Source organism: Lygodium microphyllum, chromosome 15 (genome assembly GCF_053477565.2).
Source record: "Lygodium microphyllum isolate KBCC chromosome 15, Lygodium_microphyllum_v1.1.10, whole genome shotgun sequence".
NCBI lineage: Eukaryota > Viridiplantae > Streptophyta > Polypodiopsida > Schizaeales > Lygodiaceae > Lygodium > Lygodium microphyllum.
Window position 1 is genome coordinate 77,492,976 of NC_141149.1, and position 17,134 is coordinate 77,510,109.

General features: G+C 44.1%; 1 protein-coding gene across 1 annotated transcript in view; it reads right to left on the reverse strand.

Annotated features, from left to right (window-relative positions):
- The window catches only part of LOC148024691 (uncharacterized), a 253,797-nt gene that overhangs the window by 26,728 nt on the left and 209,935 nt on the right, over nt 1-17,134 (reverse strand). Inside the window, exons 14-17 of the mRNA XM_087694347.1 lie at nt 15,102-15,250; nt 14,945-14,997; nt 14,771-14,861; nt 12,500-13,336 (exon numbers count right to left, since the gene is read on the reverse strand). Coding sequence (XP_087550473.1) covers nt 12,500-13,336; nt 14,771-14,861; nt 14,945-14,997; nt 15,102-15,250 — 1,130 coding nt within the window. The remainder of the gene's footprint in view (nt 1-12,499; nt 13,337-14,770; nt 14,862-14,944; nt 14,998-15,101; nt 15,251-17,134) is intronic.

The following is a 17,134-nucleotide window of genomic DNA, read 5'->3' on the forward strand; positions in this document are numbered from 1 at the left end:
ATCTTTGCCAATGCCTTATAGGCCACTGACAATAAGGTGATCAGTCTCCACTGGGAAAGCTCCAACCGGTCTCCCCCTTTAGGGAGAAGACTGATAAGGCCTACGGAAAGACTCCCTGGCATCTGTCTTGAAGTGAAAATCTTCTGAAAGGCCATTAGTAGGGGGTTCTTCACTACTTCCCAGTAGGTGGTGAAGAAGGCCTTAGATAGGCCATCCTCCCCCGTGGGCATTTTTGCCCATCCTGTGTATGGAAGGCCTCCTCTAGTCCCTTCTCTGTGAAGGGGGCTAGGAGGGCGCATCCCGTCTCCTTTGTGACGAGAGATGGGATGTGATCCTAGACATGCTGCCTACATCTCTGTCCTCTAGCTGAAGCTGTCTCCTGCTAGAAGAGGCACATGTAATAGTCGGTGGCAATCTCCATCACTTCATCTAGGCTAGAACGAGTCCTTCCATACTGATCCCTAAGGTTGCGTATCTGCTCTCCTGCGGTGCGGGGCTGGTGCACCTGGAAGAACTCCCTGCACATCGTGTCTCCCTTCCGCGCCCAGAAGGCTGCTGAGGTTTGGAAAGAGAACTCTGAGCGCCTGTCCTCTAGGCCAGCAATGGCTGCTCGCGCGCACACCTCGTGTGCGTGGAGGGTGAGATCCCTTGGTGCCTCCTGTAATAATCTCTGCGTGGATGCAAGGTCCTGTCGGAGTGCTCTTTCCTCCTCCGAGCTTTGTTGCTTGGCCTGTATGGCTGCCTCTTGGCGGATTCTGCTCGACTCGGCTAGGACCTCTCCAACCTCCTCTACTATCCGGTCCCTCCTGTTCCACTCTCTGGTCCAAATCTGCTTTATCTGTCTCGTCACTTCCTCCCTCCTATAGATCGATTAGAGACCCGACAGGATTGTGTGTCTAGGGCAGATGCTCAGGAATCAAGTGTCAGGAGAACCGGGCAATGATCAGACAACGTGGTGCTTGCCAATTGCTCAATTTGGCCATCACGAGAGTCTCCCCACTCTCCCACATAAAACCTATCCAACCGCTCCAGCAGGGCTCCACCTAGCCGCTTGTATCTCCACGAGAAGTCCAACGAACTCTCCCTCCTGTGGAAGGCAAGGTCTCTTCAGGCATTGTGTGTTCCTACTGCTAGCAGAAAGACCTTCCATGCCTCTTGCTCCTCCCCAGCCTGCCTCTGCCCTGCTGGTCCTCCAAGGTCTCCAGGTTGTTGAAGTCTCCTCCAACGATCCAGGAGTCCAACTCTGGGAGTCCATCCACGATCTCCACCTAGAACCTACTGTGTGCTCTAATCTCCGTAGGGGCATCCACCTGCGGGCTTGTCGGCGGAGCTGCCTTGGCTCCGAAGCGCATACACATTGCTGCTTGATGCCCAAAGTCATGGCAGCAAAGGCACTGCCCTGGCTGCCTCGTCACAAAGACGTGCTGTCTAAAAGCATGCCCGCCCGCCTCAATCTCTAGGAACTGTGGGATATTCTTGACCTCTTTCATTGCCACCCGTACCTTTGGGACTCCTGCCTGCTGTCACTGCATCCGCGAAAGACGTGGGAAGGACAGTGCCGAAGAGCCGTCCAAAGTCTTCCACCAAGTGGTGATACTCTATCAATAGGCCGGGGAAAAGAAGGGTGACCAGGTGCTGAAGAAACCTGTTATGGAGTGCAAATGCCTCCACAGTAAAGCCATTGCACCAAGGTACCATGCATATGACCCCCTTCGTGGACGCATATGGTGAATTGGCAAGTAACTCGCGAGCTACGTTTGTTGAACTGAGCTTGACCATGAAGATTCCTTGGCCCATTAGGACCACCTCCACGATCTGCGTTGTGCCGATGCGCAGCGTGGAGTGAAGCCGATCCCGAAGCTGGGCCCTGGCTGGGGAATGTCCTACTACCTGACCATAAATCGTTGTTTCCTTTAGCTCCAGCTCCATAGCTCGGACGACTAAGAGCTGCTCCTTAGAGAGAACGACACGCAAGGTGTTTAACTGGGGGGCACAACTTGCTAAGCCTCAATGCCAGCAATCCACTAAACCCAACACTGAAGCCCATGAACCCCAGTTCAAATGGATACCTAAGCAGCAGGGAATGCCACCTAGAAACAGAAACCCACGGCCTCGCAAGGCTAATGGCCCACACTCGAAACCTAAGAGATTAAGACGAACGTATAAAAGAAGACGCACAGTCAAATCATGATGGGTCCCTAGGAAATTATTGCAAGCGCAAGGCTACTATGAGAGTAATCCCTAGATTTGGCTACCTGAAGCCAAAACAACCCAAGATCCTACTCATGTACCACCCTCGAGCTTGGCCATATGAAACAATAAGTTTGAAAAACTCAGGCAACAAGAGAATCGGACTGCCAAGTCCCTAGAACGTCTTAAACCTAGCTCAGGAGCACCTAAACCAATCTATCGCCTGAAGTCACAGCCTGCCACCAATAAAACACCCCCATCTCGTGTGGATGATACCCTCAAATCTTAGACACATCTAGTAGCGTATCAACCGCAACTACAACCAAACCCATCGAAAATAAGGCCAAGCTACAATCCCAGGAGTAAACCAACTAGCAAACATTAGCTGCTAAACTCTCTAGCGTTGTCAAACCTCAACCACCCACTGGCCTTAGACCCTCATATGAGCGGCGATCAATTCTCACCTGGGCTGTAGACTTAGCTGAAAATACAGGGGACGACTTGGTTGCTTGCCTCCGACGCTTGGTTGCTACTTTCATGACATTGGCTAAAAGCTATGATCGACTAGACTTAGGCCTCTTGGAAGAACCTATAGCAACGGAAGTACGAGGAGTTGGAATTTTTATTCGTTAAGACTTCCGAAGCAGCTGAGGAGTTAATTGCAACTGAGATATCCAAGGAACAAGCAATCAAACAATATCTCATTACATCGTATAGCAAAAAGACGATCATGGCCACCAACCACGAAATTGAGAAGTTGAAACAGCTTGTTGACAACAACTTCTCCTTTATGCAAAAATGATATACTCTACGAGTGTAATGGGAACTTGAGGGATGCCAAATAATGACCCACACTGAACAACGACACGTAATCAAGGCATCAGAATACGACCCAACCTATGTAGCTCCAACTTTCTATAGGGTGTTGACTACCATTCGTAATTGACCCCTGGAAGAACACATTAAGGGACCTTGGAAGAACACATTAAGGGACATCCTTATTTAGATCGCATCCTCATTGAGGAGGAGTTGCATGTTGCTAGCCGAGTGGACTCCGATGACTTCTTGTTTGATGTTCTCACTTACATTATGCATGTAGGCATACGCCCTTTAGGCATGGATAGCTATGCTACTTTAGAATACAACCCTAATTTCTATGCTTGGCTCATGCGACAGTAAAACACTAAGATTATGTGCAACAAGCCCTTCATCCGCTAAACATTCAATCCTAGGAAGGATTCTTCTCAATTCAAAAAAGAGGGAGGGGATAAAGTGAATCAAACCAAACACATAAGAAAAACAATAAAGAAAAAGCACACATTGCAAGGGTAGGATGCAACAACTTGTATTTGAGGAAAATATCAATAAAATTTGAAATCAATGGACTACAAAAAAAAAGTCTACTTTTGCACTCAAACATTTCAGTTTTGCAAGTATGTAGTTGGTTCTTGTTGCTTGTAATTATCTTGGAAAATACTAATGGTGAATATGGCTTCATGACAGGAACCCATCATGGCACGCCAAGAAAAGATTGGCAAATTGCCTTTTTCAGAATGGGCTTTCAGTGGAAACATGAGCCTTCAACCAGTTCAAGTTCCGACATATCTTCAACTTAGAAGATGTGGCCATTGAAGAGCACGCTTTGAGATAGATCATCGAGCAATGCAATCTGCAGAAATACGTGGAAGCAGGAAGCCAAGGGGTGGACTACTTCCACAATGGAGAGTTCATGAGGACTTTCCATAGGTACCGCGGCACCGTAATTGTGCATGAGGGAGAGGAAACTCGTCAGGTGCAGATTGAGTTGACCTCGAAGCTGGTGAAAAAGACGTTGGGCTTGGCGAATAAAGTAGAGAGGAAGCCGAAGAGGGACGTATATACCTTGCTAGGAATGGACAAGGTAAAGGTCCACACCAACGACGGCATCAACTTGGTAGAAATCCTGGATCTCGAAGTCCAACTCCAAGCCAAGATGGTGCACACGTTGTTCTCTAGTCAGAGATACAACACCATCATGAGCCGCATCAACATCCCCCTGCTAGAGAGCATTGCAGCAAGGTCACTGGATGAGGTGAATCTCAACGGTTTTATGAGAAAGAACATTGAGACCTCAGCAAAAGCTTTGGCAATGGGAGGACAGCCTGCTAGACGAGAATCTCTTGCTACTAAGGCTAAATGGAAAGCTTCGTCTTCAAAGGCTGCAACCATTGGATTCGGTGGGATCCTCATAGTGATCATTAGGGAAGCCTTGGAACAAGGGCAGAAAAAAGCAAGAGAAGGAGTAGATGAAATGCCAAGCAGGTTGCCATCTCACCAGGAATAGAAGGCACAGTCCAGTGAGAGGACAATGAGGAAGAAGAAGACAAGGAACAAAAAGAGCAAACTAGCCGGGGGAAGGCTAAAAAGATAAAGAAGAAAATCGTGCTAAGAAAGTGGGAAGAGGAGAGGAGAAAACAAGAGAAGGCGGACTTGCAGAAGGCCTGTAGGGACTCCTAAAAGACCGAGGAGGAAAGAAGAAGAAAGCAGGAAGAGGAGAAATAGGAAAAAAGAGGAGGAAGTCATGGCCCTCGCTATGCGCAGGTCCATTGAGCAGCAGTCCAGGTAGGACGAGCCGGAACCTGCAAGCCCAATCAGAAACGAAGGGCCGGGCTCAAGCACCCATGTGCCAGAGTTTGTGCCACTTGTAGTGCAAGAAGGCAGGGAAAAGGCCCCAATCACCCCCATTTCCACTCTCTTGACGCTTGCTACCACCACCGCCATCTCCACTACCAGTTCTACGACCTAGGTGGATACCAACAACTTAATGGCTTGGGTCCAGTACTTCGTGAATAAAGAAGTGGGCCAAGGAGCAGGAGAAGGAATCCCCCTGGTAGGAATCAAAAGGCCGGTTGCGGCAGAAGCTGAGTTGAGGCAAGACCCTAAGAGGCAAAAGATGGTAGGCTCCATAACCTTTGTCTCACAACAAAGAGGCCATTTGAAGAATACGATAAGTATGTCAAGGAGCTCTTCTCTCAATTAGAGAAAGCCAAGGAGGAGAAGAAAATCATGGTAGCAGAGCTTGAAGCAGAAAAAGATGCCATGGCTTTATCCCAGTTGGAGAAAACACGCCAAATAGCCATGGCCCAAAGGGAAGTTCACAAGCTGAAGGAGCAACTACAAGATAAGGAAGAGATAGAAGAGGAATGGTAGGCGCGAGTGAATGAAGAAACCAAGGCCATACGACGCCTACAACGGCACAATGAAGAGATTGTGGCATGCTACGAATATCTACAAGCTGAAATGGAGAAAATCACTAAAGCCACAAAAGAGTTGGAGGAGCTGAGGGAGGAAACAGCTCGCAGGTACAAAAGAGAGGTGGAGAAACTAACCCAAGAGGCTGCCTCAGCACAAGAAGAGCAACAAAAGCTAAGGACAGAAATGGAAGATCAAGAACGAAGGCTGACAGTGCTAGCTTAGAGACAGCCTCGAAGATATGAACAGGAGGGTAGAAGAATGGGCTAATTAGAACGAAAAAAAAGTCAAAGCCTTGGCATGTCGTCTTGCCCAAGTCGAAAAAGAAAAGATACTTGCTAAAAGTAGAGCGGAAGCCGCCGAAGTGAGCTTCCCAACCCAGCAACGCGTCTCCCTGAATACCCTGTTGGACGTCACCCAGGCAAAGAAGGGAGAGTCTATAGAGGCAATGAAAAAGAAACTGGGAATGGTTCGTAGGGCACTGAAAGCAGGATTGCAGATGCTACCACAACCTAGTGGAGTTGGCCCACGTCTAGAAGAGCAACGCCATTATCTCCTATTGGCAGGCCTAACCTCGCAGGAAGTGGACACACTCGAGTTCCTCGAAGAAGAGCAGCACGAGCCAGAGGGAGATGGATGTGAACTTTGAAATGAGATCACACAAAGAAGAGCTTGTTCCACCGCCTCCTTCCCCGCGGACTAAAGAGCAGCAACATGCTGACACCTCCATAGAAAGAAAGGCGGCACTGAGAGAAAGAAAAAAACAAATGGTGGAGGACACAAGGAGAAAATGGAATACCAAGGGAGTGAGGGCACCCCAAGCACCTATCCCACCATGCGAGAATGATGCCCTAGTGAGCTTCCACACTGACCTTGTAATATGGGAGAGGCAAGAAATGCCTAGGAGTCCCTTCGATTTTAACTTCTAGTTCCCTACCACCTTGCCTAGGGTCTTGCCCATCAAGGTGGTGGAGGAGGTGATTAACATCGAAAGCAAGCTCGGACAGAAATGGTTGGAGGAGAGAGAGCAGAATCCCACCTTATGGGCCATTGAAGATGCTGAATTTTGGAAGAATAAGGTTTTTGAAGTGCCAAGGTCGGTGGCCGGCTATGAATGTCAACCTAAATGGAGAAGAAGGGTTTGTGACTCCAACCTGGACACTTGGATGGCCTTTTGCAACACTCAACCCTTCGAGCGGAATGACCCAACCTTTATGCCTTACCCTCGAAGGGTGGGAGTGGATTTTGACTCCAGTGTCCACAGCCACTATGACTTCCCTATAATCTATAATCCTCATTGTACTACATATGAAGAGGCCCTTCACATCAAAGAACTTGTATGATACTCTAATCCAATTCACTAACGAATTCTCTTCATGCCCTGACCCTACCTTTATTACTACTTGTAATTACCTTAGACTGCTTAGGATTCTCCTTGGGCAAGACTCCACCCCGTAGGAGCGCGGCCTTCCAGTACTCCATTTTGCTCCTAATGCTATAGATAGTTGGGCGATGGCTTGACTAATAATGCAAGCTGTTCTATTACCTTCATTTTGCTTAGCCCTTGTAGAGGACATGAATGATAGCTGCTTCACCCGCTGCAATCATCCATTCCTCTCCACTACCACCCTTCAGATCTGCCTAAACTTCAAGGGGTATCTTCAAAGCTGCCAATTTCTTAACAAATCTATTAAACCCTCTTCTCCACCTCACTCCAATGACGAAGATTAACTTCTGTTACGACTATGTAACTTAAAAAAAAAAAAAAGATATCACATGTAGACACCACAAGCTGCACATCGATCACAGTCACTGAACCTAGGGGTCCTCAAGTTAGGTGTGTCCAGTGACATCGGTTGACTGGCTCCGTGCTTAACCCCCTAGTCCTTTGGATTCCCCATGACACTTGCTTAGGACACATCAAGGGCAAGACATACCTAGGAAGGTAGTTCTTACCTAGGGTTAGACCTGTCACCCTAAGCCCCTGGCACCGCACCTTCCTTATGCACAAATTGGATCCTCAAGTGTGGGACACCATCGTGCCCAAGGTTAGACCCATCTCCCAATTTCACAAGCACAGGCACCTCGCACTCCACGGTAAGACACACACACCCCCAGGTAGTGCATCTTCTTTTCTTTCTAGGCATGAATACAGACCCCGACCACCAGCTCTAGAGACCCCATCATCCATGCAATGCACTCTCCATCTTATGCAACGTGCCACTATGCAAGCACAACAAAGCAAGGGATGGATGCGATAGCCCTAGTCAAAAAGTGAATGAAGAAGCACATTTGGAACAACGCAAGAGACGACAAGCGCGGAGGGCCAGGAGAGGGATCTATTCAACACAATATTCAATTTTAGTCCCATAAATCCCTCCAGTAGGCCCATAAATCCCTCCAACACCAGGGCTCATTCCAAACTCAAGGACCTTTCAGCTCTATAAATCCCTTCAGCAGGTCCATAAATCCCTCCAACACCAGGACTCATGTCCAACTCAAGGGCCTTCCAGTTCCATAAATCCCTCCAATACACTTTCCAACAAGGCTCATATACACACTCAAAAAGCCACCCGGCTATCCCAGTAACACCGTTTAACTCACCACCCCATAGTGCTATGGGACTCACACTCATCTAGGAGGGGGGTAATGTTTACTACAAATCGAAGAAAGTGGAAAATGAGGCATCAAGAGGAAAAGCGAAATGTGAAAAAAAGGAAAAGTCGCCCTACAAGAGAGTAGACCCAAAAGAAATCTAAAAGCATGGAAACAACCACCAGGTGTACAAGATGCAACCATGGAAGCCGCAAGAAGCCAAAAGCAAGAAGGCGCACCTTTAAATATAAATGGGCAGTCAAAACCTCTATAAAAGAGCGTTGGGCTCTCACCCGTGCAAATTGTAAAGGTAGATGGGCAGTACGAAGAAAGCTAGAAAGATAGGAGAACAATGGAAAAAAGGGCCTATGGCTGGCCGTGTAATAAGGGGATGACCTCCAAAGGGGATTTAGGGTTTTGTATGTAAAGTTCAAAAAGTGAATGAGAGCTCATTGTTTGGTGTGTGGCAAAGTGGACTCTTCTTTTCTATTCTTCTCCTCTCTTCTCTTGCTTGCTTGTGAGTGCTTGAGGGAGGGAGTGAAAGTGAGTGAGGGAGAGAGTGTGTGAGGGTAAGAGATCTTGGAGGTGAAGCCCTCCACTATCTTTTCTTCTTCTCTTCTTCTCTTATTCTCTTCTCTTCTCTAGTCTCGTGTGTGGCTATGGAGGATGGAGCTTGAAGGAAGAGGCTTGAGGATGCTTATGCGTGCATCACGAATCGTGAAGCTATCGGAGTGCTTGAGAGAGGAAGCAACTCAATCGAGCATTAAGGTAAACTCACTACACTCGTAGAGGGGGATAGCGCGTGCGCGTCAACTATGTGAGAGGTAGCCATTAGTGCTCGCTTGAAATGCTTGACCAATAAGCGGTCCGTGGGTCTTGGCGGTCTACGTAGGTCATTAGCAAAAAATCTGTCAGTAATAGCATCCTTAACATGACTAGACGAAGCATAATGTCCCCATTGCTTATCTCTTTGATTTGCTTCCTTCTTCAAGCATTTCTTAGCAATATGCCCATACTTCCCATAGTAGTGGCAATCCTTATTCTTATTTGCATTCTCATGTGCATTCTGAGATTGCCATGAACCTCTGTCTCTAGAGTTGGATCTCTCCCTTGCTCGGAAGTATCCTCCACCTCTAGCATTCTGTACTTGCTGATTATTAACATTCTGAGATGCATTATGATTAGTCCCTTGACCATGAGAAAACCCTCTACCACGGCTGCCTTTGCCTCTTTGATTCAAGTAAAAGACTACATCTCTACCCTTTGAGCCACTAGAGCTTGTGGCTAATCCAAGTTTAACCTCTTTATGAACAAGCAATGAAACCAACTCATTAAAATCAAGTATCTCTGATCATATTGATATAGATGTATCAAATGACTTATACTTAGGTCCTAGACCATTCAGGGTCACTGCAACTAAGTCTCCATCGTTGACTTCAACTCCAACAGATGCTAGCTGATCAGCAATGGTCTTTATCCCTGTGACATAGTCCTATATTAACCTTCCTTTTCTATCCATGGTGTTAAACTTCTGTTTTAGCTACATTTTGCAATTCATGATCTGCATGACCATTACATCAGAGATACATAGTGAAAGCAAGACTCTATAAGCTAGTTCAAGCCATGCACAATGTGCTCTCTATTGTTCCGCAATGGAATTTCTTTCTGGAAGCTTAGGTTCAACCTCATCACCTCTAATCAGATTCCAATAGCCTTTTGCAATCAGAAAATTCTCTATATGAAATTTCCATATTGCATAATTGTTATTATCCAGCTCTTCATCCACTATCTATGTGATATTGTCTGTCCTATCAGCATTTGCCATGTTTGCAGTTCTATGTCTTTACTACAATATTCAAATTGTCAATGCCTAACTCCCCGCAGACCTAGCAGGCATAAGTTCTTTAGTTAGAATCCCAAAAAACTTTAGTCCAATAGCAGTATAGGTATGCCACTTTTTAGACACAACAGTTTCAGTCCTAGAGTAAATGACAGTAAGAAACTCTGCAACAGCCAAGGTATTTTAGCTCGATAACATGCCAAGACATCTCCAAAAATCTGCCATAACATTTGTAAGCAGTAGCATATCATGTAGATGTAATTAACTGCATAAACCTTATGCATATATGAAGAAGAACCTTTCAATAACCACTGACAGACAAGTAGTCTAAAGCAATCAGCAGTAAAACCTTTGCATAACCAAGGTATTCTCTACTCATAACAGCCTCAAGGCATATTAGACATGTGTTATAACCTCTGGAAGTCAATACATGGACATATGAGCATCAATGCTTGTACATCAAGTAGTAGTGACAAAGGAGCTTCTCACAGGCTATGACCAGCCAACGTACCTGTTAAACCAGCTGTAAATAAGTCCAAAAATGAGCTTTGAGTGCTCATAAGCATTCATTAACCATCCACCAATCATGTGGCATCATCCAAACATTAATGGCCAACAACTCAAGCTTCAATGAGCCCAAACCAACATGTACAACTGTCATTGACTTCATGACTGCACACAGTCTGTCATATACATCAAGTAGATGACTTCCAATCCATTCCAAGGGTGCCTAGATGTATGAACTTGGAATGCCCAGATGTATGAACATGATGCTATACTAGTTGCCAAATATCTCATTGATGTTTGAGTATGCCTTTGTCAAGCATTGACTGGCTGGAAACTTTAGAGATTTGTGACAGGAATAGGTGCAGTTTTCATGCTGAATTCAGATCTGATGAATTGCTGCTTATAATGGCCATGGTGAGGATTTCATTGAGCTAGATATGCTCCAGCACATATATGTAATATACCCATGAATACTAAGGCTGAATATACTTGCCTTGGCAGCGATGGTGCTGCCCCATCTGTCAGGGAATTTCAGGCACAGATCTGTCCAGGTTCATGCTGAATACTGATGTCAATGCTGGCCACAATGATCACTTCCAAGGCTCCAATACATGCCAATGAGTCACTTCTTAGATCCTCAATAGGATCTGTCAAGGGTAGAGGTCAAAGCACACTGATACATAACACTTTGAAGTAGGCTATGGTTGCCAATGAACCTCTGCAAAATTCTTCTCAGGCTGAAGGTCGGATTAAGCTCCATTGCTCCTGTGCACTGCAAAGCTTGGTTCTGATACCATGTTAGAAGACGGGGGTGAAATAGAGGCAAAAGGGTGGAGCAGAATCAGAGAGCTGTGCGCTCTCATCTTCTTCCATTATTCTTCTTCAGTGTCTCCACACTTAGTCTACAATAGTGTAAAAAGATAGGTCTAATTGCTGACCATAGTTAACTAACTAGAGTTGACCTACCCAACTTATTTATGAAATCACACACGGCTAGTGACAGCTAGTCTACAACTGTCAATCGGGATAAGATGAGCTTGACTCTCAATACAAAGAAAGTCCCATAGGGGCTGCTAAGTAACATCATAAATACAATGGTTGAATATACAACAAACTTAGAAGGCTACAATGCCAGAGCATATCTGGTGTAAGGTGAAAGAAGGTAACAAAGTCCCATGTCTTCATAAAAGCATCTATCCTCCTCCTCATCCACTCTGAATCGCCCTGCAGCCTCTCCCATCTCCCACATAGAGTATGAATAGTATTTATCCACATCCTAGAGAAAGTCTCTGCAGTGGAGACATCCTGTAGATCAACAGTATGGTAGACCTTGCAATCCAAATAAACCAAGCAATGATGCTAGCAATCAGCTTGCATCTGTAACAATGTGAGCCAAACAACTCATATGTGAAATTTGAAATTGCCTCTGCTCAAAAGTTCTAGTCTTGGGACTCTCCTCTGTAGTTATCAGGTCGTTTTTAGGTACTGGTGAAAGTTGGGAAATAAGCAGAGACTACCACAGTACCACTTAGGAGCCAGACAACACCATGATGTGAGAAAATACTTCAAGTGAGCTATAAAGATGCTTTTTCAGCACAAGGTTACTGTCTTTTGCTTTCGTTGCATAATCCAGATTCCAAAGTTGTTTGTCATGACAGTATACACCTAGGAAGTAAATATAAGGGGCACAAGAAATTGGCAGCTCTAGCTTGAAAAGGTCTAGTTTCTTGTCATGACACTAATAAATGTGAGGGGGCAAAGAAATTGGCATCTCTAGCCTGGAAAGATAATGATGTTTCAGCTTTAGAACACGATTTCTCCTCTACACAGTAACCAGAAGAAACAGAAAACTGCAGCTTCATATCATTGGAAACAAAGTTTCCATTAAGCAAGACCTTGTAAGGTTCTTTCCAAAGTTGCTTTATGGGAGACAAATGACAGATTGATTTAATTGAGGCACAGGACCAATGTGTGCAAACTACCACAAATGAGCTTAGATGAAACTTAACAAAAACAAAAACAACCATTGAGGGCAAACAAACCAGTAAGGAATTTTTACTTCATCGCTTCTTTGAGCAGCCATAAAACACCTTGGGTTTAATTAAATCAACTAAATCAATCTAGCTTTCAACCCACCATGGTGACACGCATCAACAAGGTCCTTGAGGCTGAACTTTTGGACATTCATTTTCTCATATAAAGTAAAGATACGTGTCAACAATGCCTTAGACAAAGGCTCAAGATCATAGTGTCCAAAAGCTTCTTGACGCATCTGGCATTCAACCATTACTGCATCCGTGATAAGTTCATCCAAAACCAATGTTTTCCTTTGAGACGAGATTTCGGGACCTTCCCAATCTTCTGCCCCACCTTCAGTTATGGAGAGAGAATAAGTCTGCTTCTCATCAGCACATTTAGGAAAAGATGGTATCATGGTATAATCGTCCAGCACTGCATTCACACATATAGAGCTGTCCCCATTGGTTTCATTGATAGTTGTATTGGCACTGTCAATTTTGAGATTGATTCGAGGAACAGTTATATTTGTGCCAAGCAAGGAAGACTGGGGAATGAATATAGATGCCTCATGGTCCTTCAATGTTAACATTGAGGTCGACCACACAGAAGTGTTCACCATAACATCACATAAAGGTTCTCTGATAGGTTCTTCATCACCTTTCGTAAATTTGTTGTTTTGACCAAAATTATTCTGAATGTGATGATTTGTAAACCTGTCACAAGTTTTGTTCTTATCTTCTGCTGGACCTACTGATTTAGATCCAGATATTTTTTGCACCATTTCACTTGACCAACAGAATTTGTCCCACAACTCAAATTCTGTATCATTCGTGGAGGTCAGTGTTGCTGAGTATGAAAATGGAGAATTGTCCAAAATACCATGTTTAAGACCACCAGGGCCACTGCACAAACTTTGCTGTGAGAAGCCATTGGATAGGCATTCTTTCTTGGCCCCTGAAATTCAACCATAAAATGGGTCATTCCATATGCCCTCCTGAATCCTCTCTGCCTCCTACCCACCCTCCCCTTGTTTCATCTTCATCTCTCTCTCTACCTCTTGCCCTTCCCTCACCGATTCACCCCCAGTTCTCTCCCCCACCATGTTGTCCACCTCCCTCCTTGCTTTCTTCTTGTCCCACATCCCCTGCCACCTAGCTACCCTGCTTTCCTTGTTCCACACAATGGGCCACCCAGCCATGCTCACTCCCACCAAACAGAGGAACTTCCCCTCCATCCCTTCCTCCAACATAACATGCTTCTTCAAACAGAGGAACTAAAACAATCTTGAATTTGATAAAACGATCAGTGGACAGTTGAAATACTATTTGCACTGTTAGACAATATAAAAAACCTGTTACATCACAAAAAAAGAACACTACTATATTCACTACTTTAATAAAGCAGACTTTGCTACCCTCCTTTTTTTTCCCATTCCACTCCCTCCCATGCACATGGACACAAGCCTTTCAGACCATTTGTGGATAAGAGTTTCATGTAGCACAAACCCTCTCACACACTCTCAAGCCCACAAGTAAGGTGGTGTAGCACTTGAACAGAGAAATTGATAAGCTTAACTGCTTAGTACATTCTCTTCCAGATTACTTGCTAGTACCTCATGAATATAAATAAATCTCTCAACAATGGAAAGTTGAAAAAAAAATAGGTAATGGGTAATTGATTAATAACCAAAAAGAAGGCATAGAGAGGTTGCTTGACCCAGTATTATCATTTTACATGAGCAGGTTAAGTTGAAGGGTGCACAGCATAAAGACGAAGGACTCAGGAACTGAAAACTACAACTGTAGAAGGGTTAAGTTGAAGGGTGCCCACCATCAGCATAAAGACCAAGGACTCAAGAACTGAAGACTACAACTGTCCCTAATCTTCCTAATTACATCTCTGCATAATCCAAAAATCAGCCAGTCAAAAGAGGTATGCTGTTTGTTGATGTGGTATTTTTTCAAGATAATCATGTCTTCTTTATGGAGCAGGATTATTTGATAGCTTGACATATGGAATGATCTCTGGTGTAAAGGGACAATTTGTCCCTATGCGAGTGGTGAAGCCAGGATCACTTCATACTATGTAATGGTTCAAGTACGAATTGATTCTGAGCTCTAAAGGAAAAATTTTGTTGTCTTCAGTCAGGAAACAGGCTTGAGTCCTAGCACATTCCCTTCCCAGCTACTTGCTGGCACCATAAGGTCTATGAATCTATCTCTCAACAGTGGAAATTTATATTTTTACACCCCATCCCAAACCACTAATCTGCTCTATAATATATCTGCTGCATTTATGATTAGTGTACACATGCTATTCTGGATTCATAATTTGAAATTTCTTTACCAAGTGTTGTGATTGTAAGGCAGCTTACAGTCACTTCCATACCTTCTTCAAAAATATTTTCCTCATCAAAACCTTGATTCTCATAAAGTTTTTCCTCCTCCAGCATGTAAAACTGCAACGCACCAGGTATTTTCTAGAAAACAAAAATATGACTGTTTAGCAATAGTCAACCTCATCATATTAGAATGCATGTCCAATCTAACTTGGCTTGTTCACCTTGGAAGGATCCTGTTGCATTGCCTCGTATCGATGAAAAAGGTCTAAACCAGCTGTGAAAGCATGATATCCAGGTTCTATAGCATCAAATCATTTGTCATATTTTTAATCCAAGTGGTAGAACTACATTAACAGGAGAGTATTCTGTACAACTCACATTTCAGTAACGCTTCCCGAAACATATTCTGCTTCGCCACAAAAGGAGTTTGTAAGCCATTTTCACTCTCAATATGCTTCAAATTCTTGTCTTGAAAATTGGAATAAACAGTATTTGGATACAACAATTTCTCTGGATCTTGAACAAACCTTCACATGACAATAATCACAAAAAAAAAATCATTGTCATAAAAGTCCAGCTTTCATGTGAAGGAAATCCTGCAGCAACAAAAGTGTTACATATTCAGAAACATAACAAACTATTACTAAAACACGTGCACTCCCAAGTTGGGCCTTCAATGTGTGATGTCCTTTGGAGGTTGCACAAGAGGCACACACTGCCTAGCCTAATTTATTTTATCACATGGTTTGTACCTGTCAATAAAAGGACAGTCTCCCTACATCCACATTGCATTGTGTGAATGCACTTTAGCCACCAAACCTTCTCTCTTTAGGAAACCCTAATCCATCTTGTTGTAAGTCTATAAAAGGGTACCCATCTTTCATGAATAAACAAGTCGTTTTGCTTTGTGCTTTCATTTTGTCATTGTATTTGTGTACTTTTCCTTTTATTCTCTTTTAAAATCTTAACAAATAAGTGATAGGGCTATGATCTTTCTTATAGGAGTATATACTAGAGACTAGAGAGTGGACTACCACACATAACAAGGTTCTTATAGGAGTATATTAGAGAGTGGACTACCACACATAACAAGGTTCTAGTATATAACAGTGTTGAAGGCACGTAAAGAAGGCAAGTATGCTGTGTACAGAGATGGTAGAGTAATCATAGCAGAACAAAGGTCACAATGACAGTATGCAGCCTATGAGACGTTAAGGATGTCCCTTTGAAATTGTAATGGCTCAATGAGACTTGATGCAAGGTATTTTGAGGATACTTTCCATGGGATAGACATAGCTATGTATACATGGAGACATCAATGTATAAGTTCTAGATTACCAGATGTTGTGGGATACAAATGGGAGAGTGTTTACAGGCCTCAACCTCGTAGGCCAAGGGGAACCAGAGGGTCGAGTGGGGTGGCTATTCTTTATCATGAGAGCCTCCAAGACATGATTCGTGTGGTGTCACGAGATGTGCAGGCTAGATATATGTGGGTAAGGCTAAGGATAGGGCACCTAAGGGATCTATATGTTGCAGTATGTTACTTCCGACCTGCCTATTCAATATTTGCCCTTGGGGAGGGATCACCATTTGAAGTACTACATGAGGACATTATGAGGTATGCAAGCATCGGGGACATACTACTAATGGAAGACTTTAATGCTAGAATAGGGAGCAGTCAGCCTTTTATGATACTGAACATGAGATATTTAAGGAGTTGGCATGGGACGAACAGGAAATCTCAAGATAAGGAGATGACAACATATGGATCCCATTTGCTAGCATTAGGAAGTACTCATGGATTGGCTATATTTAATGGCTTATCGAGATGGCCTAGAGCGGATGCTTTGACTTTTTGGAGTAGCGAAAAGGGAGCCAACATTGTGGACTATGTAATGGGCTTGCCAATGTTAATTCCAGAAATTAAGCAATTTGAGATATCTGACAAGTCGATCGGTCTAGCAGCTGACCATGCAATCCTATAATTCACCCTAGCATGTGGTCAAATATAGGAAACATGCACATAGGTACATCCATTTCCAAACTATGAGTTTCTAGAGCAAACTTTACACATCTATGGTGATGCAGTACGAGATGGCGTAAGCCAACTAGACCAACATGAACCACTGGAGGATGTCACTAAATCTCTAGTGAAGGTTTTACATACAGCAACTAGAGAGGCATTCCCATGTAAGATGGGCTCTATTGCACCACGCAGATGCACTGCCCCTCAAAATGCTTGGTATGATGATGAGTGCAAACAGACTAGGACGTGCCTATAGAGGGATATTATACTAGGGACATGCACACATAAGCATGCATAGAATATCTTCCGTCATCTTGTGCAGAAAAAGAAGAGGGATTATCTAGCCAAACTAAAGTCTAAGATGTATCAACTCTTTTTGAGT